Source organism: Sciurus carolinensis, chromosome 4 (assembly GCF_902686445.1).
Source record: "Sciurus carolinensis chromosome 4, mSciCar1.2, whole genome shotgun sequence".
Taxonomy (NCBI): Eukaryota; Metazoa; Chordata; class Mammalia; order Rodentia; family Sciuridae; genus Sciurus; species Sciurus carolinensis.
The window spans coordinates 163,560,507-163,585,061 of record NC_062216.1 but is presented as its reverse complement, the minus strand read 5'-3'; the positions used below and the strand labels follow the sequence as shown (position 1 = coordinate 163,585,061).

The 24,555-nt window shown below is 47.1% G+C and overlaps 1 protein-coding gene across 6 annotated transcripts in view; it reads left to right on the top strand.

Moving 5' to 3' along the window:
* Positions 1–24,555, top strand: part of Large1 (LARGE xylosyl- and glucuronyltransferase 1) — a 494,157-nt gene that overhangs the window by 368,477 nt on the left and 101,125 nt on the right. For all 6 annotated transcript variants that reach the window (XM_047549176.1, XM_047549171.1, XM_047549173.1 and 3 more), the window contains exon 7: positions 18,426–18,530. In XM_047549176.1, coding sequence (XP_047405132.1) covers positions 18,426–18,530 — 105 coding nt within the window. The remainder of the gene's footprint in view (positions 1–18,425; positions 18,531–24,555) is intronic.

The following is a 24,555-nucleotide window of genomic DNA, read 5'->3' as shown; positions in this document are numbered from 1 at the left end:
TGATCAGTGTTGCAGCATATGCACGTCAGTGCTACCCGTGACTCAGTCACAGTAGGTTTATCTGCTCTGTTATCACAGGACACTTATTCATTGTCATTTTGATCATTTATTTATCTCCTAGGGAACATTATCTCCAGAGAGGTTAGAGGAGTGGGTTAGGGTATATAAATTCTCTCTCACACTCTTCTTTATTGCTGATTACCAATAATTTTCCAAAATGGTTCTTGTAGTTTTTACCCCGACCTGATGATAAGACTTCTCATTGCTGCCCATCTAAGCCAGTACTGACTCACTATTGGTTTACTTTTTTAAATCATCACTGGTACAGTGGGCAATGACTGATACCTAACTGGAAAAATAATTTGCATTTTTCTATTGCTAATGAAATTACACCTTTTAATGTGTTTATTCCCTAGTTGAATTTTCTCTTCTAAGAAACACTCATTTATAGCTCATTTTTCTATTGAATTGCCCATCTTTGCCTTGATTCAAAGCCACTCTTTATATGTTCTGGATACCAAGCCTTTGCTAATTTTATATGCTGTAGATATTACCTCTCGGTTTATTGAATGTCTTTTCAATGCACTGGAGTTCTAAACTGTAGTGTAGTTGAATTTATTCATTGTTTTCTTTATGGTTTACAAGCTTTTGTCTTTAGGAAAATAACCCATAACCTGGAGTCATAAAAATACTCTTCATATGTTACCCTAAACTTTTGAAAACTTTGCCTTTCATATTTAACTCCTTCATTCATATGAAATTGATTCATATATGAAGTATAGATAACACATATTTACTATTTATACCAAAGTAATTTTTCAAATTACATGTCTCTCACTTGTCTGTCACAAATCAAGTTCCTAGATATGAATATATTCCATGGGTCAGCTTGGATATCCCTATGTCAATACCACATTATTGCTGGCTTATTATTCCTTTATAATAAGTCTTGGTAGCTGACAATACTGTTTCCATCACCTGTCCTTCTCCCTCCTTTAAACTTAAAAATTGAACTATTAAAGAAATATAATATAAGCTGAAAAAATATATAATAAAAGCTCAATGAATAGTCACAATTGTAGCTATTTTTAAGTATTTAGAATAAGTTTGTTAAGTTCCTTGCGTGTGTGTATACACATACATATCGTAATCTTGAGATTTTATTGACTATGTATAAACCAATCTGATGAGAATTTTGATCTTTATAAAAACGAAGCTTCCTACATATAAATGTGATTTGTTATTGTTTTATTTATTGTTTTTTGATATCTTCCAATAATAGCTTACAATAATTTTCATTAAAATATTACACTTCTTCTGTTAGATATATCCCTGGATCTCTAATATATTTTCTTGCTATTGAAAATGTGTTATAGTATGTCTTTTACCTGTTGATGGTACATGGAAAGAGGATTCATTTTTGTATACTGATGTTGTTTCCAGTAACCATCTAAACTCTCACAGTAATTCTAATATGTTTAGGCTTCTGTGTCTTATCGTGCAGACTACCTCTTGTCAGCTGGGCACACTTGTGTGCACCATTATCCCAGAGACTCAGAGACTGAGGCAGAGGATCTCAAGTTCGAGAACAGCCTCAGCAATTTGCCAAGACCCTGTCTCAAACTAAAAAACAAAAAGGATTGGGGATGCAGCTCAGTGTTAGAGCACCCCTGGGTTCAATCCCCAGTGCCAGCAAAAGACTACCTCTTATGATGTGTATAACTTTGAAGTCTTCTTTATCTGTTATTAATGCAAACACCAACTTTCTTTTGATTTATATTTGCCTTTTATGTCTTTACTATCTTTTATTTTCAAATTCTTTTAAATGACATGTAGATGAAATTTTTTTTTCAATTTTTCATATGAAAATTTGAAGCAGCTTCTGTTTACCAATGACTTACTATGGGGTTGGTGTCATTTTCCATTGATACTGAGCTCCCTACTTGTCCTTCTTTTGACCTCTCTATTTCTTCTTTCTTACCATGTTTGGATTGAGTATAGATTTGTATTCTTATTCTAATTTTAGCCTATACTAGATTGAGAGTTATGTAATACGAATCTTAACATGCTTTTTTTTTTAACCTCAAGTCTGAAATTAATCTTTACTCTATAGGCACCACCACCTAAATAACATACTTATTATTCAATGTATGCTTTTTCTATTTTGTTTTTCTTCTGATTTTATTAATTAGGTAGCATTGTTGATTTGGTGCCTTTTTAAATTGTTCCCTATGCTTTTGCTCTTTTCTATTCTCACTGTTCTTTCTCACCTTTCAGACTTTCCTTCTGGGATCATTTTCCCTCTTCCTGAGTATCTGTTAGAATGTCCCTTAGTAAGTGTCTGCTGCTAATAAAATCTGGTTTTGATTCTCTGAAAAATGTCTTTATTTTGCCATCCTGAAGCGTGCTTTCCCTGGCTCTGCAATTCTAGATTGACAGTTATTTTCTCTCAGCCTGGGCATAATTCCACTCTCTTAAGGCTTACATTGTTTCTGTTGAGAAATCAGCCGACAGTCATTTTTCATTTCTGCAACTTTCTTCTTGATGCCTTTTCAAATATACCTGATCATTTTTTATAGTGTTCTTTCTTTTGTTGTGCTTTTAAAATTCTGTATAGTTATCTGATCATGCATAATAAATTAAAATAAAACTTAATGGCTTAAAACAAGTCATTTGTTTTGTCTCATGGTCTCTGTTACACAGAAATTCAGGAGGGACTCTGCTAGGCAGTTCTAATTTGGGGTCTGTCCTGCAGCTGCAGAGTCGTATGTCAACTTGGGCTGCAGGATTGGTTTTTCGGATGGTGGGCTCACACCACGGGCAAGTTGCTAATCGCTGTAGGTGAAGGGCTTTCAGTCTCCTCTGCGTGGGGCTCTCTACGGTGCATCTTCAGGGTCCTCCAGGATGGAACCCGGCTTCTCCCAAAGTGAGCAAATGGAGAGAGAGAGGGAGGAATGCACCAGGCAGAGGTTACACCCTTATTGAAAATTCAGATGCCTCATTTCTATTCCATTCAATTTATTAGAAATGAATGACTGAAACAAGTCAGTAAATGAGAGGGAATCTCTGCCTTTTCCAGGGAAGGGAGCAAAGGAATTTGGAGACATATTGTAGGACCACATTCTGCATCCTGATATTTCTTTAAACATATTGAACCCATTTTCCTTATGTTCCAATTAATAGTCTTTGGGAGTCTACTTCTTCATTGTATTTCTGCAGTGCTGTTTCCTGGTAGGTTTTTTGCTACTGCTGTGAACTCATGCTCCCTGGAAATTTATTTGTAGGAATTCTTTGCATTCAGGTTTTAAAATACAGTGCTCTGGAATGGATTTATATGTGCTTCTGCCAAATGCTAGGGCTCACGGTGGTTTTCTTCCTGACAATCAGCCATGAATTCTGGGCCCCAGACCATAAGAGGAGGACCTAGAGCCAAGAAGTCCCCGTGGCTGCCTGTGCCTTCCACCAGATGCCAGGCCAAGACACAAGCTTCCTGTGCTCTTCTGCAGGACTCACTCTTCTCCACCAAGGCCTTGACTTTGGGGACATTCTGGCTTTATCTTTGTTTTCCAAGGTGTTCTTGCATAGTCCTGGTCTTGTCTCCTTTTCCTGTTTGGCCCATTGAAACCAATGCTTGATACTTCTTGAGATAGGCAGACTCCTAGCCCAGGCACTACCTTCAATCTGCTTCTTTCTCGAAATTTGTGTTGTCTTCCATTTCTTCACTGATTCTGAGAATTCACCTTATGTTCATAGACACTCACCTGTTCCTTTTATGTGCACACATGAACTTTTTTTAAAAAATTCAAAGTTTTTAGGTGAGTTTTTCTTGTTTTCATGACAAGGTTTTGTTTTTCAGGATTTATTAACCTCTATAGTGCCAGACACTCCGGTACCTAGGAAACTCTTTAAAAATAATTCCCTGGTCCAATTCAGAGTTAGGAAATTTGCACATTAGCATCTCCTGAGATAGGGGCCAGGTACGTGTATTTTTTTAAAGCCTCCCAGAGGATCCCAATGCCCGCTCCTGCTGAGAGCTAATTATTATAATGAAGACATGGTCCAGAAGCAGTGGAAACTCAGCAGGCGAACTAAATGCAGCCCATGAAGTCGGGGAAGGCTGGATAGAGGAGGAAATTGCATTTTGTTCTTTTTAGACATTCACTCTCATCCTGACTGCTATAGTTAGCTTTATGGTGTGCATGCACCTCAACCTCAGCATCGCACCCTGTGTATGAAGACCCCCAGGAACAGCCAGAGCAGTCATCTCCTCGCTGTGCGTGTAGCTTGGCTGCTTTGCAGTCTGAGGCTCCCAGCACTAGCCGATGCCCATCCACACATCTGCCCATCACTTGGGCTCACATGCACCATGGACCCGCTTTGAGTGCAAAAACTACCTGCATTGTTCTCTGGTGCTATTGTGGGGCATGGATGTGGCTGTGTGGTTGGCATGTGCTGCATAAAATAGCAGGAAATCTAGTAAGGAGAATTCTATAACGGACACGACTCTGCGAAGGTCAGATCCCATTCTTGCATGACCCTGAACTATATCAAACCCCATGATGTGAAAAGAATTTTATTTGATTTCACTCTTCACTTGCTCATAAAAGACTTTCACTGTGGACCACATCCATGAGCCTCATTGAAAGATGAGCTGTGTACATCTGGAGGCACGTGGCCCCAGTTTGACCCCAGCTCTACAACTAGCAGCTTATCCACAGGCAAGGTACCTCAATTTCTCTGCAGATGCTTTCCTTTTCTATTAAATGGAAGGGAATATTTTCTATCTTCTCAGGTTTTCTGCTTTGTTTTTGTTTTTGTTTTTGAAGATGCAAGTGAAACCGTGTGTTTTAAATGCCCTGTTCAACACCTGGTGTCTAGTGGATATTTCTGTTTATTATTTTCCTGTGTGGTGCACCAAAGGGTACATAGGAATACAACCAGGATTATTTTCATGGGCTTGGTTTTGTTCTTTGGTTTTGGTTTTGGGTTTTGCTCTCTAGGAAATTCAAGGTCTCCTCATCTCTGTGTACAAGTCAAGACAGCACAAGTCCTTTCTGGTTCAATTCCTAATACCAGTAGTGATTGCTCACAGCTCAACTATTGGACAACCTTGCAGGGTCAGGCACCAAGACAGATCTTTTACCAATGTGACCCGTACTCCTTGCAACAAATTGCAAGTCAGGTTTTATCAGCCCCATTTAAAACAGAGTAGCACCAAACTCAAAGGGCAAAGGATTCTGCAAGATGACATGGGTGGCCAGTGACCCAGCCAGGACATTGAACCAGAAGCATGCTGTTTTGGGGATGCCCGCAGCCTTCCTTCACCATGCAGTTCTTTCCCACAATTGCTACTCAGCGTGACCTGATCTTGCCTCAGCTCAAGTGGCCTGCCACCTACTACCTTCCCTCTACACTCTCGCCTGCATTTATAAAACCCAAGACAAACACAACCTGTCTTGTGAGGCCTTCCTCTGGCCCCATCAGTTGCAAAGAATTATCTTTTGCAAGATGATTCATAAATGTCTCCTGTCCTTATGTGTAATGTATTCAAGCTCATTATGTCTTACCTTTTATTTAGCAGGAACCATCCATTATACTTTATAGATATTGATTAAATATTTTTGAGTTATTAATGATTACATTCAGAAAGGTTATTGTTAGGTTTATTTTTAAATATGTTTGTCCATAAATTTTTAGTAATGCCATACAAGTGACTGCCTTCCATTAGTGAAGGAAGAAGTTGACACACCTTGGCCCTGGTACCTAGCTCCTGAGTGACAGCTGAACAAGTTGCCAGATTGCAAGTGTTCAGGTCAAAGAGCTACTGCACAGCCCAGTTTTGTGAGCTGTGGAATCTTATTCTCCTTGAACAGATCTCAGTCCAGGTCTTTGTGCTCTCCACCCTCTGAACTTCTTCATTCACACCTGGGACATTCCTCCAAAGCTGCAGAAGGTGACCGGGTGGCATGCTGAGTTCTATTAGCTCAGAGCAGCAGTCGCCTCCACGAACAAGCTCTTTAAAATGATTCATCATGAGGAGCCTTATACCTAAGCTACTGGGTCACCATCAGTCAAAGCTTGCATAAGTGAAATGGAATTAGACTCTCTCGGGAGCTAAAAGGTTGCATTTCTAACAGGTTCTGCCATTTCTGTGATGTCTTTCCTCCAGTGACACTTCAAGAGAAAGTTAATTGAAATGGAAAAGATCAAGCACAAAGGCAAAGAGCGAAAAGGGCTTTATAAGATGCTCAGGATTGTTCCACACTTTGATGAGGCAGAGATGTAGAAGTCACCGGGCATATCAAAAACTCTGTTTCGAAACTGTTAAGACAATGATGTGTCCAAAGACGGCCTGTCTCTAAGAAAAATTAAGTAAACCAAAAATAAGCAGTATCGATTTAGCACATAAGGTAGGACAGAGTCCTTGGGAAACTTGGGGTACACATGGTGATCATGTTGAGGTCTTAAGCAGCTATGAAATAGTTGATGACTGTGGAATCCTAGAGTCAGAATTCCAAAGCACTTTTGGAATCATTTTGTGGAAATGTCTTATTTCCCAAAAGTGTAGATCCAGGGCTCAAAATAGCTGGGCCTGGCCCAGAGTACAGGTTTCTCATTGCCTGTTTCTCATGCGGTTGGTACTGATTGCCGGGACCCTCACAAAGTTGGCCACAGCACAGGGAGAAACCGTGCAGGCTTATCATGGCCATATGATAAGAGGATGACTGTGTGGAACATGAAGAACCAGAGCTTAGGGTCCAGAAGAGACCCGTCGTGTTTCCTGCACGCCCTGCACCATGCTGCGTAGCCAGTTCCCATTACTGGATTTGGTGACACCCTCCAAGCAGAGAAACAGAATCTAGCTAGACTGGCGCTGCCTCTCCTCGTCGTCTTTCCCAGTGGCGATATTTTACCAATTCACCACTGTCAAGTCTTTCTAAAGAATGCACTTCAGTCTTCAGAGAAGCAGCTCTCTTTCCATGCTCTTAATTAATAGATTTACAGAATATTTACTCGAAGTACTGAATCGTAGCAGCAAGAACTGGCACGCACAGGCTTGGGAACACCCCAGTCCACCCCTGGTGAGCACATGGCCCGCTGGTGGAAATGGGAACCGCAGGCCTACTAACTTCCTGCCCCCAGCCGGCTGCTTGCATGCCCTGTGCATTGGTTTAAATAAAAAGGCTCCTGGAAGGGAAGGACGCGTTGACCCTGGCCCTGGATCTGTGGCAGTCCTTTGCAAAACCAGGGAAGAAAGACAAGGGACCTGGCCATTTTGAAAAATATGTTTTCATTTTTAATGGATGGATAGTCATTGGACCTACTTATGGGGAACTGTGTGACATTTTAATACAAGTACACAATGTGTAACAATCAAATCAGGAAATTGGCATACCTTTTTTTTTTTTGGTACCAGGGATAGAACCCAGGGGTGCTTAACCGCCGAGCCACATCCCCAGCCCTATTTGGTATTTTATTTAGAGACAGGGTCTCACTGAGTTACTTAGGGCCTCGCTAAATTTCTGAGACTGACTTTGAACTCGAGATCCTCCTGCCTCAGCCTCCCAAGATGCTGGGATTACAGGTATGTGCTACCGCACCTGACTTGGCATATCCATCATTTTAGACATTTATCATCTCTGCCTGTGGGGAACATCCCAGATCCTCTCAGCTAGCTATTTTGAATTATTCAATGAACCATTGTCAACCATAGGTTTTCTGTTGCTCAGACATTCTTCAGTGCCTCCCTGCCCTTCAAGCCATCCTCGGCCACTCTCTCCTCTCTACTGAGACTTGGGTTAAAAGATACTACACCTTCTGGGCTGGGGAGATAGCTCAGCTGGTAGAGCCCTTGCCTCGCAAACACAAGGCCCTGAGTTCGATCCCCAGTACCGCAAAAAAAAAAAAAAAAAAAAAAAAAAAAAAAAAAAAAAAAAAAAATTCACCTTCTGAATTCCTTGAAACCACAGGAGTGAGTGTTGTGTGGGCTAAGGTGTATACTGATTGAAATAGTAATAATTTTACTAAGAAAATAAGGGTGGGGAAGTGGCCACCATGCCAAGGGGTCACTCTTGAACCCCTCAAGCCCTGGACTATGGGCATGTGCCTGTGTGCACAGCTCTTTCTCTACCGAGACAGGCATCTCTCCTCCTGTGGATGGCTTTGAAATGCTGTTCCATCCTAATCCCCCTGTGTCCCCACTCTACCTGTTCACTCTCAAGTGGCCCTGAGCCCTGAATCAGGACCGGCTGTCCTCCCAGGCAGATGTCCTCTGCCACCACTGCTAAACTACTGACCGTTTCCAGATCAGGTCTAGGGCAACAGCGTTTGCACGAGGTCATCTCACCTGGGAGAGGTGCCTCACCCGAGTTGCCGCCCATCCTTCCCTGGAGGCCTCTGTTCATCTGCCGCTCTGTTCTCCAGCCGGTGTCCCTCTGAGCAAGAGGAACGTGATCTTTCTCCTGAAACGCACCTCAGTTTTGCATCCCAAGCCCTGTGTGTGTGGAGGACCTCTGGCCACTGCACCCCAGGCTCTCTGCCCCTTCAGCTGATTTCTTCTGCACGGGATCTCCTGTCAGCACTCGGTGTTTATTTAGATATTTGATTTGTGTATCTATTTGTGGTCTTGCGCTCCACTAGCATGAAGGTGCCCGTGAGACGGAAAGTTTTTTGAGGGTTTTTGTCTTGTTTTCCAACTCAGAACAGTGCTTGGCAAATAATCCACACTCAGTCTATAGCTGCTGGATGGACAGGCGCGTGGATGGATAGCAAGTGATGAGCAAAGGAATGGATGGATTTGGGCCGGAGTTCTGTCTCTGGCTCCTTGTTAGGAGTTGTTTTGCAGCTGAGTGGTCTTTGCTCAGCGGTCCCCACATGCACACAGTTCATGGAGTTCTTGCTTCTGCTCCACCACCACCCCTGTCCCGCCACTGCCCACTCCATCTCTATGACTTTGCAAGATGGAATTGTTTTCTACCCTCAACATGGATACCCTGTTTTGTCTCCATCAGAAAGGACATCAGCCTATTAAAAGACCCGCTGTCGTGCTTTGGTGAGTTAATGACACGCCAGGAGAGGACTATTTGCTCTCTTGGTGTGTTGCCATTGGTTTGCTAAGGGAGATTTCTCTCCCAGGAGGACAGCAAGAGCAGGCCCATAGAGTGACTACCTCTAGCCCGGCTTTCCTAACAGAACCTTGCTCTTCCCCCAAACATATCGGAGTGTTTGCCACTCAGCCTATGGAACTTTGGGGTAAGAGAAACCAGGGCCTGCAGGAAGCCAGGTCCAGACATACACCCATTCTAGCCGTTAATCTCTAGCGATTGCTGATTTTTTCCAGGTATGATATTGTAACCACATAAAGACGCTCTGTACAGTGTTCTGGTGTCCTTGGTAAGTCTGCGCTTGTTAGCACACCTGTTGGCACATTCATTCAACCCACCTGTGTGGGAGTGTGCGCTGTCGCCCTCGGGAAGCACACCATCCTGGGAGAGGGAACACCTGTCTCATCTGTGGGCATGTCTCCCAGGGTCCCTCACGGAGCCCAAGTACTCAAGCTGCTCAGCTTTTCTCCGAGTGCTGGCTCACCTCTTGATTGGATTAATACATGTGCAGTGAAAGTGATTAAATATTGACGACTTCCAGACTCAGAAATGTTGGCTAATACTATGTCTTCATCCGAATTGAACGATATTTGACGATTTACCTTTCATTTTGCTCTCAAAATGATAGACATAGGGTGAATCTTATTATTAATCATCATAAAGACATAAAACCAAGTTCAAACGTCAAGCATTTGGGTGCAGGTTGCAGTCAATAATTGGAAAAGCCAGAACTTCAAACATTGGCCGCATACTCCTGCAAGCAAGATCTTTTCTGCAACCTCTGTAGGAAGAGAGAGAAGTTTGCTCCCCCAGACGGTTGCTAGTGAGGCGGAGGAGTGTCCGTGAGTGAAGTATCTGGAAGATGCCAACACACTATGCCTGAAAAAAGAGACAGATCCAGAAAGCACAGGTAGGGTGCACTGGACAGAGGCCAGCTTCGCTTCCCTGACGGAGGCCAGGGTGATGGCAGCCACGCGCCCTGGGACTCAGTGTGATAAAAGCAGCCTTGGAAGGAAGCCCAGCAGCTCTGCGTTCCTTTTTTAGTTTTTCCCATTTCCAAAGACCAACGATCACAGGAGGAAGAAGAGAAAAATCATTATTTGAGATTGAGCAGGAGTTTTTAAACCATAAATTAAGTTAATGCGGGCCCATCCCAGGAGGCCTCAGGGGTGGGTGGGAGCCTTGTTCTCCCATCTTGGCAGATGCGCACTATCTGCTCCTACTTCAGACTGCAGAGTCTTTTCCAAGCCTTAGGCCTGCCTCTGCTCTTCTCCTGTGGTACCCGGGGGCAGAATGTGGTCTCCTCTCAGTGCCCTGGGATTACTGCTGAAGGAAATGAAGCTCTGAGCACCCCACTGGGTGCAGAGGACTTTGCAGAGCGTCCTGCCTGCAGCCCCAGGTGGGAGCACAGACTGGCACAGGCGGGCTGGTCAAACGCACTCTTCTCCTCATTGTGCCGATGTCTCTGGACTTGCCACGGTGGTGCCCTGCAGCCCTTCCCCCAGGGAGAGAAACATTTCAATTTCAGATTATTCAAACCCTGAGTGTAGATGTGAAGACTTCTACAACACAGAGATGGGAATGCAAGACTCCACTCCAGGGTTCCTAGCCACGGCCTCAGCTTCTGTTCTGGAGGTTAGAGACCAACACAGTGCCTGCCTCCTGGGTCTGTCACGAGGCATCTCTGAGATGGTATGTGGACAGCATATCTGAAGACCTGGGCCAGGGACTTGCAGAGAGCCAGCTGCCCTGAGAAGAAGGGTCTCCTCCAGGGCAGCCATCCACACACACAAGAACACCTGTGGGGATTGTCCAGCAGGAGGGACGTTGAGAAACTCATCTTGGGCATAGGATAAAGAAAACTCACAGTGAGGTTGGAAGGAAGCATTGAGGTCATCAAGATCCAGTCTTTGACCTTTGGACAACCCCTGCCTCCTCCTGCAGTATCTGACAGGTGGCAGGTGATACCAACCCAGAAAGGTCCCCAAACTCTATGGGATGTTGTTAAAAATGAAATTGTCAGGCCTCATTCAGATAGTTTCTGCTTCAGTGAGATTTCAGATGGGGCCTGGAATATGGCAGCCAGGCCATGTGAGAAGCTCTCTGGAGAATCAGTCCAGAAGGACAGAGTCTGAGTCCGTCTTCATCACTGCTGTGTCCCTGGTGGTTGACACAGAGTCTCGTGCAGAGCAGGGACTCAGCACATCCTGCTGGATGAGGGCAGAATCCTGCAGCCTCTTCTAGAATCATCTAGTGCTTAGAAGCTTTTCCCCAGAAAGGCAGCTCCTGTCTGTTCTGGTGACCTCTCCTGGCTCCATATGGTCTTGCTCATAGTAAGCAAAATCTAATCTTCTTTTCATCTTCACTCACTCAACCTCTCAGAGGGACACGGAATCTAATTCCTTTCAGCGGGATTAGGTCTCATTCACAGACGTCAGCAAGGGGGGATATTTTTTCTCCATGTGAATTCAGCGCTGGCCAAGGACTGAGCTGGGGTGGGGGGCTTCCTTGCCAACTGAAACCCGGGTTCCATCCTGGCGCCATGCTGCCTAAACCGGGGTACATCCACCTGGGAAAGAGTCCCACTGAAGCCTGTGACGTAGAAACCACCCGCATTTCACACATGAAGGAAACGGAGAACTCCAAGTTGGCTCGGGATTACCTGTCCAGTGTCTGCCAGCTGGACTTTGAACCAGGCAAGAATTATATTAAAGTTCAAAGAAAAAAGCAGCGGCCACATCTGTGAAGCAGAGAAGAAAGGAAGCCTGCGCTCAAAGTCAGAGTCCTCGTAGTTCCGTCGACCCCACGTCCCTAAACACCTCCCTTCCCTCGTCAGCTGCATCTGTGGAAGGAGAAGGTTCCAGAGTCATTACTAAAACCTTTGTGGCTCCTGTAAGTGTCTGTTCTCCCAGAGTGCATTGAGCTGCAGCTGAACTGCCAAAGTAGGAGCTGTGAGACACACAAGTTCAGAAACGGTCCCTTTCAATCTATTCAGGGTTGTTTAAATACCCTTTTGTGTGCATCTTCTCAGGAGATGTTTTATTATTCCGCACCGACTAGCCAGGGCACCTGGGGCTGTGTGCAGCTCTTTCAGGGTGGTTAGTAAATGGCGATGTGATACTCTGTGTTTTCCTTATTATAGGCATCCTGCACTCAGACATGCATTGAATGGTGCGTTTAAAGGCTTTTCTACTTGAAAATAGCTTATCAGAATAAATACGAGGCTGGGAGGGCTTTGGTGGGTCTTCTGCCATACTCAGGACAGCTTCTGGTTTTAATATTTTCATATTCGCTTGGTGGTGTAAGCACCGCGGGTTGGATATGCAGCAGCGACTGGCAGGCCTTCTGTACCCAGGAACTTTCCTGGGGGTGGAGGAAAGGAGACAGCTCTGAAGGCGTCCTACAGATGAGGCAGGAGCCGCCTGTCTCTGACGGCGACCTGGAAAGGGCAGCTGAAGCCACCACTTCCCTGCCAGTGAGATGGGGTCCACCAGTTACTGAGGTGCCAGGCGGTGGGTTGGGCCTAAGATTCCCTTTGCCTTCATTCATCCATCCGCGCTGTACTGGACTCTGGGAGCATTTAAGCATTTGGCGAGGCAGGGGGCAGGTAACCCGGGATCAAACCCTTGATGACTGAGCCACATCCCCAGCCCTATTTGGTATTTTATTTTGAGACAGCATCTCACTGAGTTGCTTAGCGCCTTGCTAAGCTGCTGAGACTGGCTTTGAACTCTCGATCCTCCTGCCTCAGCCTCCCAAGCCGCTGGGGTTACAGGCACAGGTAAGCATATTAATCAAGGTAGCAAACCATCAAGTGTGTACTTTCAAAATATTTCTGTGATTCGGGAAGCAGAATGGAATGGTGAAGAGCTTCCTTGAGAGGAAGATGACTAGGGACATCTGCTAAGGGACCCCAGAGAGGGAGAGAATAAGGGCATGGCAGAACAGCAGGGGGATGAATTCCAGAAATAGGCGAAGGTCACCTCAGGTCTGAGGATCTGGTGGTAGGTGGGTTGAGGAAGGAGGAGAGGGAGGCGTCAAGGTGGGCTCTGAGGCTTTGGGCTCTGAGTCAGTGTTCGCCAGCACGTGAGGGGAGGTAGAGAGAGTAGGCTGGTGAAGGAGGCCTGCAGGAATGTTCCCAGGGAGACTGGAGTCTCAGAAACTGGAGACTTCAGAAAGGTAGAGTATGGACAGGGGCCGCAGAGCTGAAGTGCACATCGTCCAGTCTGTATGGCTAACGTCAGCACCTGAACAGGAAAACGCAGACCTCGCGAACTATGTCAACCACAGAGGAGAAGGAATGCCTTTAGCTGAGCATCTACCCTGAGCGGGGCACCCTGCATGTGTTATCTTATTTGATCCGCATATTGATTTTGGAGTTGAGGAGAAGGTTTGATTCTTAGCCTTTTATAAGGAACCCAAGAGTCAGAGTGGCTGTAGCTTGGTCTAGTCACACAGACCTGGGGCTGCAGCCCTGTCGTGCCTGAGTTGAAAACCCCCTGTCCCTCTCGTTCCCACACTCCTCCCACCCAGGGGACCAGCGCTCCGCCTGACCTTTCCACACCAGTTGCTCCAGGTGGAAACAGCGTCCTCCCCCATCCGGAACAGCAGGAGCCAAAAGCTGCAGAGGAGGGAGAGAGGGGAGTTCCCGGGCTGGAGCCATCCGTCTGCCGGCTGGTGACACCAACACCAGGGCCCCAGCAGAATACCAGGCTTGTTTGCTCTTGTCTGGCTATTAGTCGTGATGTATGAATAAGCAATGAAGACGGCTTCATTTTCATGAGTTAACTTGTGCCTAGAGTAAGGGAGACGGAGAGCAGCACACTTAATCATAACCACAGGCCAGCACGAAAACAATGACAAAGCCTTTTCTGTTAGTCACGGTGTTTATTATAATGACTCCTGAGGAGATGAGTGGCTGGTGCCAAATGCTGAGCCGGTCCACACTCTGTGGCACCCGGGACGCCTTCCCTGGGGAATCCCTGAGGTTTACTTCTCCACGGGACGGCAGGCTGATCAAGGTGAAGACTTTGGACTTGGGTCTTTGGCCATCAGGACTGGGAGGCCACCTGGCCCAGGAGCTTGGACGGCTGTCTCATCTGTGCTCGGGGTGCAGAGGGAACCTCGCTCCAGAATGATGGACAGCACCAGAGAAGCTGTGGGGGGAATTGGGAGTTGGGAGGTCTGCCTGAGAGGGTGAGGGGCCACCTGCCATGCGGGAAGGGACGTGACTGATGACCGCAGGGGACAGCGGACGCAAGGCAGGCAGCACCGTGCTCCGCACAGAATCAGTCCCTCTGCTTTCCGTCCCTCTGACTTCTCAGCGTGTCCCTCATCGCCGGTCCCAGGCTGCTTCGGAACTGCTTGTCTTTCTCCTTCTCTAACTGGCTCTAAGGCAAGGACTGTGTTTTATTTGTCTTTGAGTCTTTGGTATTTTGTGTGGTGTCTGACACACAGCAAACCCTCCATCAGTATAAAGCTGAAGCAAAGCCTGGGCCAGGTGAGGGCATGTTGGCTCAGGAGGAGAGGCAAGAGCGGAGACTGAGGTCCAGGCAGGCGGAGCAGGGTAGGGGACTAATCCATTCTGGGTGTCCACCATAAGAGCAAATACCTACTATTTTCTAGGCATTCTCAGTGGTATTTGAAAAAGCAAAGAATACACCTTCGTTTTCACAAGTAAACTAATGCCTAGAGAAAAAAACAACTACTAATTCTGACCCTATGTACTCTCTATCAACTCCACTTTACAAACGAGTGAAGAAGCCGGCACAGACAGGTTAAGTAACCTACCCAGAGGCACACAGTGAGGAAGTGGAGGAGCCAGGATTCAAACCTGGTAGTCTGAAGGTGGCATTCATTTTCTTCACTATTTTGTTGTGCTGAAGAAGGATAGCACTGGAGCCCACCCCACTCCCATATATTGCTGGCTTCTAAGCTGGATTCAGACACCACGTGACTTTATTTTGTGCAGTGGACCAGCAGTGAGCCTTATCTTTGAGGAAGGCAGACAGAGCTTCCAGACTCCTCCATCAATAATTCCCAAACTTTAATGTGCATCCTAATTACCTAGGGACCTGGGTCTTTAATGCAAATTGTTAGTCCCAGGGTTGGAATTCACATTCAGAAGTGTCAGGGGCTGTGGGAATTAATACAGGATGTGAACCCTACACTCACATATGGATACTGACCCAACTTAGAGGGGCAAGAGCAAAATGTCACCCTATTTTATTGATGAGGGTGAAATTGGAGGACTCAGCCACGCATCCACCCTGGATCCTCCCGACACTAGAGGCCAGAGTCGCAGTGCCTCCACCCATCGTGGGACATGCCAAGCACGCTGAGGTCCTCATCAGGAGGGAACTGCCCTGTGAACCCACAGCACAGAAGAGCAGGTGGAGGGCAAGCTATCTGCAGCTCCCCAGCTCCCAGAAGAAAGGGTGAAAGAGGCAGCAAAGCTGGGTGATACTGGTTCTCGGAAGTTCACCTGTCAGGTAGCCCCATCCACACCTATGGGGACAATAGGGGTCAGCAGCAGAGCCCGGGAAATCCCCCCTCCAGAAACTGGAGAAGCCAGGGAAGCAACTTCCTGCTAACCACTAACTTCCAGGTCGTGACCCAGGACTGGTTCTGAGCAGAGCCCCAGGCCTTTCTGCAGCACGTGGCCTCCAAGCCACACCTGATGAAACAGGGTTCTCTAAGGGTCTCCTTGTGCTGGGTGACCTGCTTGGCGGGGCTTGCTCTCTTTCAAATGCCAGCAAGTTAGGCTGGACAATGATATTTAAAAATAGCTACAACTTACGTGTGCTTAACATGTTCCGGCCAGTATTGGAGGCACGCAGTGCGCTGGAACGACAGAAGTTCTACGCCGGACAGCGGGAGATTAAGGGATTTCCTCAAGGCTGCCCATCGAGAAAAATGTCACAGCCAGAATGGGAAACGAAGCCTGACCCCAGACTGTATGCTCCTTGCCCCGAGCCAGGTTGCTCCTGGGGGGCCTCTGTCCACAGATGCTGATGACCTCTGCCTGGGGGACACACTAAGCGGATGACCCAGGGAATTCATAAAACCACACACAGAACTCCACACTGTTGAGCGACTTAGGAAAATCGCTTCCCATCACTACCGTTTTAATAATTGATAAAGCAGCAAATGAATCCATTTAAAAAGCAAAATGAAGTCATAGTGGCTGTTGATTGTTTTGTTTGTCCTCAACCAGTGGATATTAAAATTACAACCACTGTGTTAATAAATAAGGAATTTTTTTTTTTTAATGTGAAAAGACTAAGTGCTGCCATCAAAGGAAATGCAGCCCAGGTGCAGATCAGGGGAAGAGAGATTTGAATATAAGTCTTGGGGATACCGGGACTTCCGTTCTCCCTGCAGATTCTCCCTTCTCTGGAGATTGAGATCTGGTTTCAGCCTTAGCCGAGCAGCCGATAGAAATGCTGTGCTTCAGACCGTGCTCTGTCTTTGCTGTTTTCAACACGGCGGGAGGTAGAGGCCTGAGCTCGCGGAGTAAGCGGAAGCTGTGTCGATGTTGGGGACCGCAGGGAGGATCCAGACAACGCGGACCAACGCCAGCATCGTCCCGTGGAGAGGGATCCTCCCACCAGACCTCACTGAGTAGCAGACTTTCACTCAACACCTACCGTGTGTCCGACACTACACAGTCCTTGCCTGTGGACCCCTGCAGAAGATGGATATTTACAAATGGGGTGTCTTTGTGCCTGAATATTGCCCACTTGGTTCTTTCAAGAGTCTAAGTCACCTGAAGATAAAAATACCAGCAGGAAGCACCAAGTAGAGATGTCTGCTCCTGATGGAGTCGCAGAGATGAAGGAACGTGGTTATTCACAGAGCATTCAGGCTAAAGACAAGCCATGAAAGCACTGTGGGAAGGGCTTGGCAGGGGGCAAGGGCCGTGCCTGCCCAGGGACAGCGAAGTGAGCCGGAGAGAGGTGACCACACAAGCTAGAAAAACAGACGTTTCTGCTTGGCAGGAAGGAAATGTGACTAGTAGAGGATTCGAGGAAGAAGATGGAGGCCCGATACATGTGGGGTGTGACGACACAGAATTTGTACTCTGCTCTCTAAAGATGGCCTTAGCTGGGATTCAGCCGGCCACCCTTCGTTCAGTGAAAGCCCATCCCCTTTCCTCAGTTCTGAATGCATGACCCCTCTTATCATGCCGTAAACCACATCAGACCAACCTGGGCTTCTGAAACCATTGTGATACCATCCGGGTCTCCTGAGCAATCTCCCACTGTCTCCCTCAAGCACCCCTTTGAGACCCACAGTTACTAAGTGAGGTCTCCAGCTGGTCATGGCAATGGGACACTGCCTTTCAACTAAGGACACCAGGCCTTCCTTCAGGTCTTATTGCTTTGCATACACATCCCAAGCTGATTGGTGCTTGCCCTCCCCGAATTGGGGATACATTTTTTTGAAGGATTCTACAAGTTTTGGATATGACTGGGCACAGTGAGAAAGTGGGTGGCGGTATTTTCCCCATGCCTCTAGTTTATGTGTGTGTGCTAAGGTGATGATTTAGATAGGAGCCCGATAAATTACACCAAACCCACACGCCGTCCTCTCAGGGAGCTTTCATCCTACCAAGGAGGCCCTGTATCACCCAGCATGGTTCCACAAGAACCCCTGAGTTTTCTGAACATGTCTCAGGGTTTCATGGGGTCAGAGAGCTCTTTGTTGTTTCTCAGATTGGCCAGCATTATAAGAAATCGCCCTTCGGAAGACATCAGCCCGTTGTAGAAGAGAGTAATGATTAAATGTGCGACCTTTAGCAAGTTACTCAAACTCTCTGTGCCCCAGTTTCCCTTTCTATGAAATGTAAAGGCATGATGAGTACCTCAGACTTGTCACAGAGGTAAGCAATAATGCATTCAGACGGTCAAGAGGATCTACATTGATCAGTTAACACACAGTGGGAAATACTGAGAGTGGAATAACGGAAGAGTAGACCTGTTGCGTGTTTTAGGGAATGAACGCTCACTTACCTGGATGAATGAATAGATGTGGATTCCAGGTTGGTCACAAATAACCTGGGTAACTTTGCACAGAGTTGTCAATTGCTGTGGGCTGCCATCTCTCCTCCATGAAATGGGAATAATAAAAACAGCTACCTCGTGGTAAAGATGAAATGTGTTAATTCAAACTGAACAGGTAGACTGGACGTGGCATTCAGTAGACCTCCCCGTGAACGGAAGCTATGTAATGACCATCTGCCGCCGTTGTTTCCTGAGTCAGTCCTGCCTGGTCCTGATCTGTGGTCCTCCTAAGCCTTTGTATTCTCTGTGTTTTCAGGTCAGCAGGTCCTGGGCTTGGTAGAGAACCAGAGTGACTGGTACCTTGGAAACCTGTGGAAAAATCACCGCCCGTGGCCAGCCCTTGGGAGGGGCTACAACACAGGTGAGTCCCAAGGTGGCGCAGGCAGAGGTTCCAGAAGGTGAGACAAGTGCTCCACACTCCTTCCTCAGGGGGAGAACATGGGCAGCAGCACAGTGGAGTCCGCCTGGTTGCCTAAGATCAGCAGTGAGCAGAACAGAGGCGGGTGATCTTCTAGTTCTTTCTCAGTGCTGCAGCTGCAGGGGCCACGGCAGGAGGAGGGTGGCACTGGTACCAGGAAGGCCCTCCGTGGACCCTCAGCCCTGGATCCTACTGGATTCTTCCTTGGCTGTTAATGTAGACTAGCGATCATTCTGCGGTAACACGTGTCCTCAGCGTTTCAGTTTCTTAACACAATACCGTTGTTTTTCTCAGGCACGTTATATGTGCCCTTGAGGTCCACGGGGATCTGTGCTGCCTGTAGGTGTTCAGGATGCATCTCTTTGCATCTGCCCACCTATGGGGCGAGAAAGTAGCAGAGGTCATGTTATCTCTTAAAATTCCTTAGTATTGTATTGGCTGAAGCATGTCATGTGACCACTCCTTCCTCTAAAGGTGAGGACAGGTACAACCTACCCTGTGTCAAAAAAGATCCTTTATCTTTTACCAACCCCAAACTTGCTTCTCTTGTTTTCGTTTCTGTGATTGGCATCATTCATCCCACCGTTGTGTCCGAGTGCTTTCTGGGTCCTCAGCCCCATGATGGGCGCACTGAGATACAGTCTGTGACCTCATGGAGAGAGTAAGCAATGCAACTCCAGCAGCCTTCCCGACCAGCGTCTAGCTATGAAATGCCTCTGGATCCTCTGCCTCACCCTTCCATCCACTCCCACTGCCGTGGCCCCCTGTTTGTAAAGCATGCAGACTCATGGTCTTTATTGGGATCAGAACTCGGAGCTCAGGGAGCAATGGCGCAGGTCAGGCCAAGATTGGGGAGGACTCTTCATCTGAGTCCAGCAAGTATGCGTGCTCGGGGCAGGTGTCTGGGGAGGTCACCCCCTGAAGATGTTATGTAAAGCCTATTCTGGAAGCTAAAGTCAATCTGCAGTGAGAAAAGCTGAAAAGTCAACTCTGAACATTCATGTGCAACTCCAGAGAGGTCAAATGCAAACATGGGCTCCCCAGGGAAAGAGGACATGAGCCAGGTGTCCAGAGTTGACGGTTCAGAGGTACCGTCAGAGTGGGGTCCAACTGGAGGAGAAGGCCAAAGGATGTCCTGAGCAGCCACAGGTGGCCGCCTGTTCCTCCTGACGGTTCCCAGAGCGTCAGGCACACCCATGTCCCTTGTTCTTGTAGACCTACCAGGCACACAGAGGTCACAGCGGAATTGTAAGCACCAGCCCTTCAGAGACCCGGAGCATGTCCTAGGAGATTCCCCTGCTCGGCTGGGCATTAACCCTTTAGTTGCTGGATAGCAGGGAACTCTGAGGAGTCCCCGAGAGAGGCCCGGATGGGGAAGGGGGACTGAGAAAAATCGGCAGCGCCTCTTCATTAGCAGGGAAGTGCTTCAGCTTCCCAGGAGCCCGTGAGGCCGCACCTCTGCCTACCAGCTGGGTAATAGCCAGGCTCTCTGCCAGGTGCTGTGTGGGCGTTAATCTCATTTGATCCTCACCCTCACCCATGAGGCAGGCTCTCTGCTTATCTCTATTTTATACCAAAGGAAACCAAAGCTTGGAGTTTGAGGAGCCTGCGGTGTTAACTACTGACCTTCCTAGCTTGAACTTTAAGGGCTTCAGGATCAAACACTTTTTAAAAATGGAGACTCCTGGACTCTGCCCTTGAAGAGTCTGGTTGGGTCTGTGGAGGAGCCCCGGATTCTATGCTATAGGCAGCCTCGAGGCTGTTTCTGGAGCAGAGTGTCCAAGGACATGCGCTGACGAGGGATGGCACTGTTTGCCCTACCAGCAGGCTCAGCCAGCAGCTGTCTTTCTGTGTACTGAAGGCTGGACACCATAGGAACCCACAGAGGAACAGTGTGAAGACTCCACATGCTCTCTGCTGAGAATAAACGGTCACTGGGTGGGTTTCCAGGCTTTTGCAGAGCTGGAAGCACCCAGTTTGGGTGGGGGAAGGGAAGTCTCAGATAAACCCTGGTGTGTACATTTAGCTTCTGAGCCTTGGCACCCATAAGAATAGGAAATGCACAGGGAGATCTCCTGCAGAACCTCAATGCAGGATGGGGCCGTGGCCATCTGATGAAAACTAAAGCCTCCGTCATCAACCTGGGTTTGCAGGGGACAGAAAAATGTAGCATGCTGGAGAATTTGTTATGACAAAACAGCGTGTCCCTTATTTGCTACAGAACGTGGAGATGGGAGGCACATGAGCCACCTCCAGCTCTTACTTGACGTGCCCTGGCAGGGAGTTGCTTCCCTCCTTGCGGGTACTAAACGGGCAAAGCAATGGGGGAAAGCCCTGTGGGGAGCCATGCGTCCATTTCAGTTTCGCCAGTGACACCAAGAGATCATCGTAAAGGGATTCATGCCACACCAGGATGCACTGGCTCCCATGATCGAGATTTGTTATTTTAAGACCAAGGATTGTGGCACACAGCAGCAGATGAGTCATCCAGACATTCAGATTCTCATGGAAATTGAGGGCTCTGCCAGAGGAAACCTGCTACCCTGCATCCCAGCCATCTCAGCCTTGCATACAGGGTCTCTCCCGCAAAGGTCCTGTGGTACATTGAGCATGGTGCTGGGGAGCATTAGCACATGTGGGTTAGGACCACGTCAGGGCACTTAGTCCCTGCATAAGGGAGGTCACTTACTCCATCAGTTTGGACATTTTCCCCTTTACTGTACAGCAGGATAACAAGACCCCGTGTATGAAGATTGCCACGTTAGTTGGTGAATCATCTAAGGAGCCTAGCCTCGTGTCTGGCACCTAATAAGTATTCAGTGGCTCGTCCTCTCTATTCCCTAGCGTTGTTCTACCTCTTATTCAATCAGGGCATGAGATCTACCCTCTCTGAAAATGATGGATGTTGGCTAAGTGCACTTTGCTCAGGTTCCCCAAGCCGTCGGGTCAAAAGGAGCAGTAAGTTTTTCTGTTTTACCCAAAAGAATCAAGCAGCCACTTTGACATTTCTTTCATATCTCTTCACTCTCTGGAAAAGGTTAGCTGTTCATATTATTTTAAGAAGAAAATGACTATTTGAGTTGATTTATCAGTTTCTTAACTGTGTTTTATGTAGAAAATTTCCAGAGAAAAAGCATGAGATGCTTGAGTGGGATGATCGGCTTTTAAGACCTGACTTGGTCCCTTTTAGACTCTCTGCCTTTTGGAGAGCTTGCCCAAGCCCAGTGACCCCAGGCCTCCTCATGTGTTACCCGGCTGAGATTCCTGCCTGGGGACCTGCCCACTGGCTCTGTGGTGGCAGAGCAGCTGCCAATGCCAATAAACCAGAGCACTTCAGGAACTTGCAGTTTTATTTCTCTTCCTGACCCTAACCTGAGTAACTGTTTGCAAATAATTCAGATTCTGCCAGGCATCGCTCTGCCGATCTTCCTTCATTCCTGGACTTATTTTATAAAGTAGCATTCTCTGTAAACGATCAGCTTGGTTCCCACCTCCTCTTTTTTTTTTGTTTTTTCCTTTCCGAGAGGACCTGGAAGTTTAGGGAGATGCACTCTTCCTCTCCCCTCCCATCTCTTTGTCACCTATTTCTATCTGAAGGAAGCTTCCCAGCCACAGCAGCCGGGGAAGACCAGGCAGATCGCAGCACCAGCTCTTGCCCATAACTATTCAGCTGGACTTAAGGACACCTCTCACATCCTTGCCCAGAGATGGTCTGTCCCCACTGTGTCCATGTGTCAGTCACCCCCTTGGAGCAAGAAGCTGTCATTCACACAGCATTCAGCTGTCAGAAGGACTTAAAAGAAAAAAAAAACAGGATTTTTAACAGGCTGATTAAGATTCAACTCATTTCAGTTCATAAGCTGATGGGTGAATATCTTAAAAAGTGAACATCAGCAAAGGAGAGACAAGGCAGGAGGGCTGAAGGTAGTGGGGAAGGAAGGGCGAGGTGAGGGAAGGCGGGCTGGGGGAAGGGGTGGCAAGTTCACAGCCTAGCCAGTTTGCACAGGATCCCAGAGGTAACTGGAGGAGCAGGTGTGTCCTCCCAAGGTGAAGGGTATCATGTTAGCAGAGGACTTTGCAAAAACAAGAGTAAAATATATCACATTCCTTTCTGTCTCCAAATTAGGCCAGAGACAAGGAGATGGAGAACAGGCTCTCTAGAGAGGGAGGGAGAACTTCTCTAGAAATCCTTATCTGTACAGCAACAGAATTGGGGCGTTCAAGGACTCACTCACCTCGGGGATGGAAGCAAACTCCGAGCCGTGAGGACGTGGAACGCGACAGGTGATAAAGTCAGATTTCGTGACAGGGGTTCAAAAGAAGAAGGCAGTTGACAACTTGCCAAAGAAGTGAGAACCACAGAGGTGGAGTGGGGTATGCAGAAGTCGAGGTACCTGACCTGGCACCTGCCTTTACCTCTGGCTCTGGCCTCTTGGATCCTGTGCTTGCCTCTTCATTTCCTTGAGCTTTAATGGTCTCCTTGTTCAAGATCCCCTCATGCTTTGAAGGAATATTGCAATTGAATGATTTGTCTGTAAGAATCGCGTCCAGACAAAGCAGACTTAAATGTAGTTCATTCATTCATTCTGCACTCGCTACCAAACAGCTACTGTTCCGGCAAACTTGAGGTGAAAAGATTCTTTTTTTTTTTTTTTTTTTTTTTTTTCTTTAATGGGTGTCCAACCACCTGCAGATAGCTATGATTTCTCTCTTTGAAAGTGACAACTCGACCTGAATAATGTGCACTGGCCATGATCAAACTGTCAGAGTTCACCCAGTGTCCTGAGGCACGGAGAATACCTGTGCACCTGGGATGGGCAGCCCCTAGCCCGGGGAGGGTGGCTCTGAATCTCTCGAGATGGGGCTGGTGACCATTGCTCAAGCATGCTCTCTGTGGCCGAGGGCTCCCTGACCCAGCTCCTTCTGCATCCCTTTACCACTGCATAGCTCCTCAAGCTCCACTGGAACCCAAGTTCAACTACAGAGCTGCATGCACGCTCACTACCCAGCAGACGCTTTCTACTCTGTGCTTCTGTAGTAGATTTATTGAGCCTGAAGTACAGATGTTATATTTATCTCTGGTGAGCTTTATCTGATCCTGGTCAATCTTGGCATCATTTTATTAGACTTGATTTTTGTTCTCATCCACAAAAATAGTGAAAATGCCTCGTCTTCATTCAGTCAACTGCCTGACCCCCACTTTACAATGTTTGGAATGCCTCTTGTACAATCCTGAAATCAAATTCAAACATATTATACTCCTCCAAATATAATTTTGTTTTACAAAATCAATATAGTGGCTTGGCTATAATTCAGTGAAGAAACAAAGGGAAATTAATTTATTATAAAATAGTATTTACTTCAACTTGGAATTTCTACAGCTTGGCTGAGTTAGATGACATGATGAACTGGTCAGATGCTTCTATGCCTATGTTCAGGATAGAACCATCTTCCTTCTAATGGGTGTGCAAATGCAGAATGGAGCTGATTTGGTTCTGGCTGGCAGATTCCATGAGGTGGGCTCTGTCATCTCTGGGGGTTATTCCAGTGTAATGAACAAGCTGGATACGGTGGCTCAGGCAGCTTGGGAGGTGGGACAGGCAACTTCGCGAGGCTGTTTTAGTCAGTTGTTTTGCTGCTATGACTAAAAGGACAGACCAGAACAACTATAGAGAAGAAAAGGCTTATTTAAGGGCTCACAATTTCAGAGGTCTCAATCCATAGATAGCAGACTCCATTCCTCAGGGCTCCAGGTGAGGCAGGACATCATGGCGGAAGAGTGTGGCAGAAACCAGCTCACATGATGATCTACACGCAGAGAGAGACTCCACTTGCCAGATACAAATATATACCCCAAAGCCACACTGCAATTCCCACCTCCTCCAGCCTACCCGACCTGCCTCCAGTTACCACTCAGATAATCCCATCAGGGACTAATTCACTGACTGGATTAAGGCCATGACCCAAT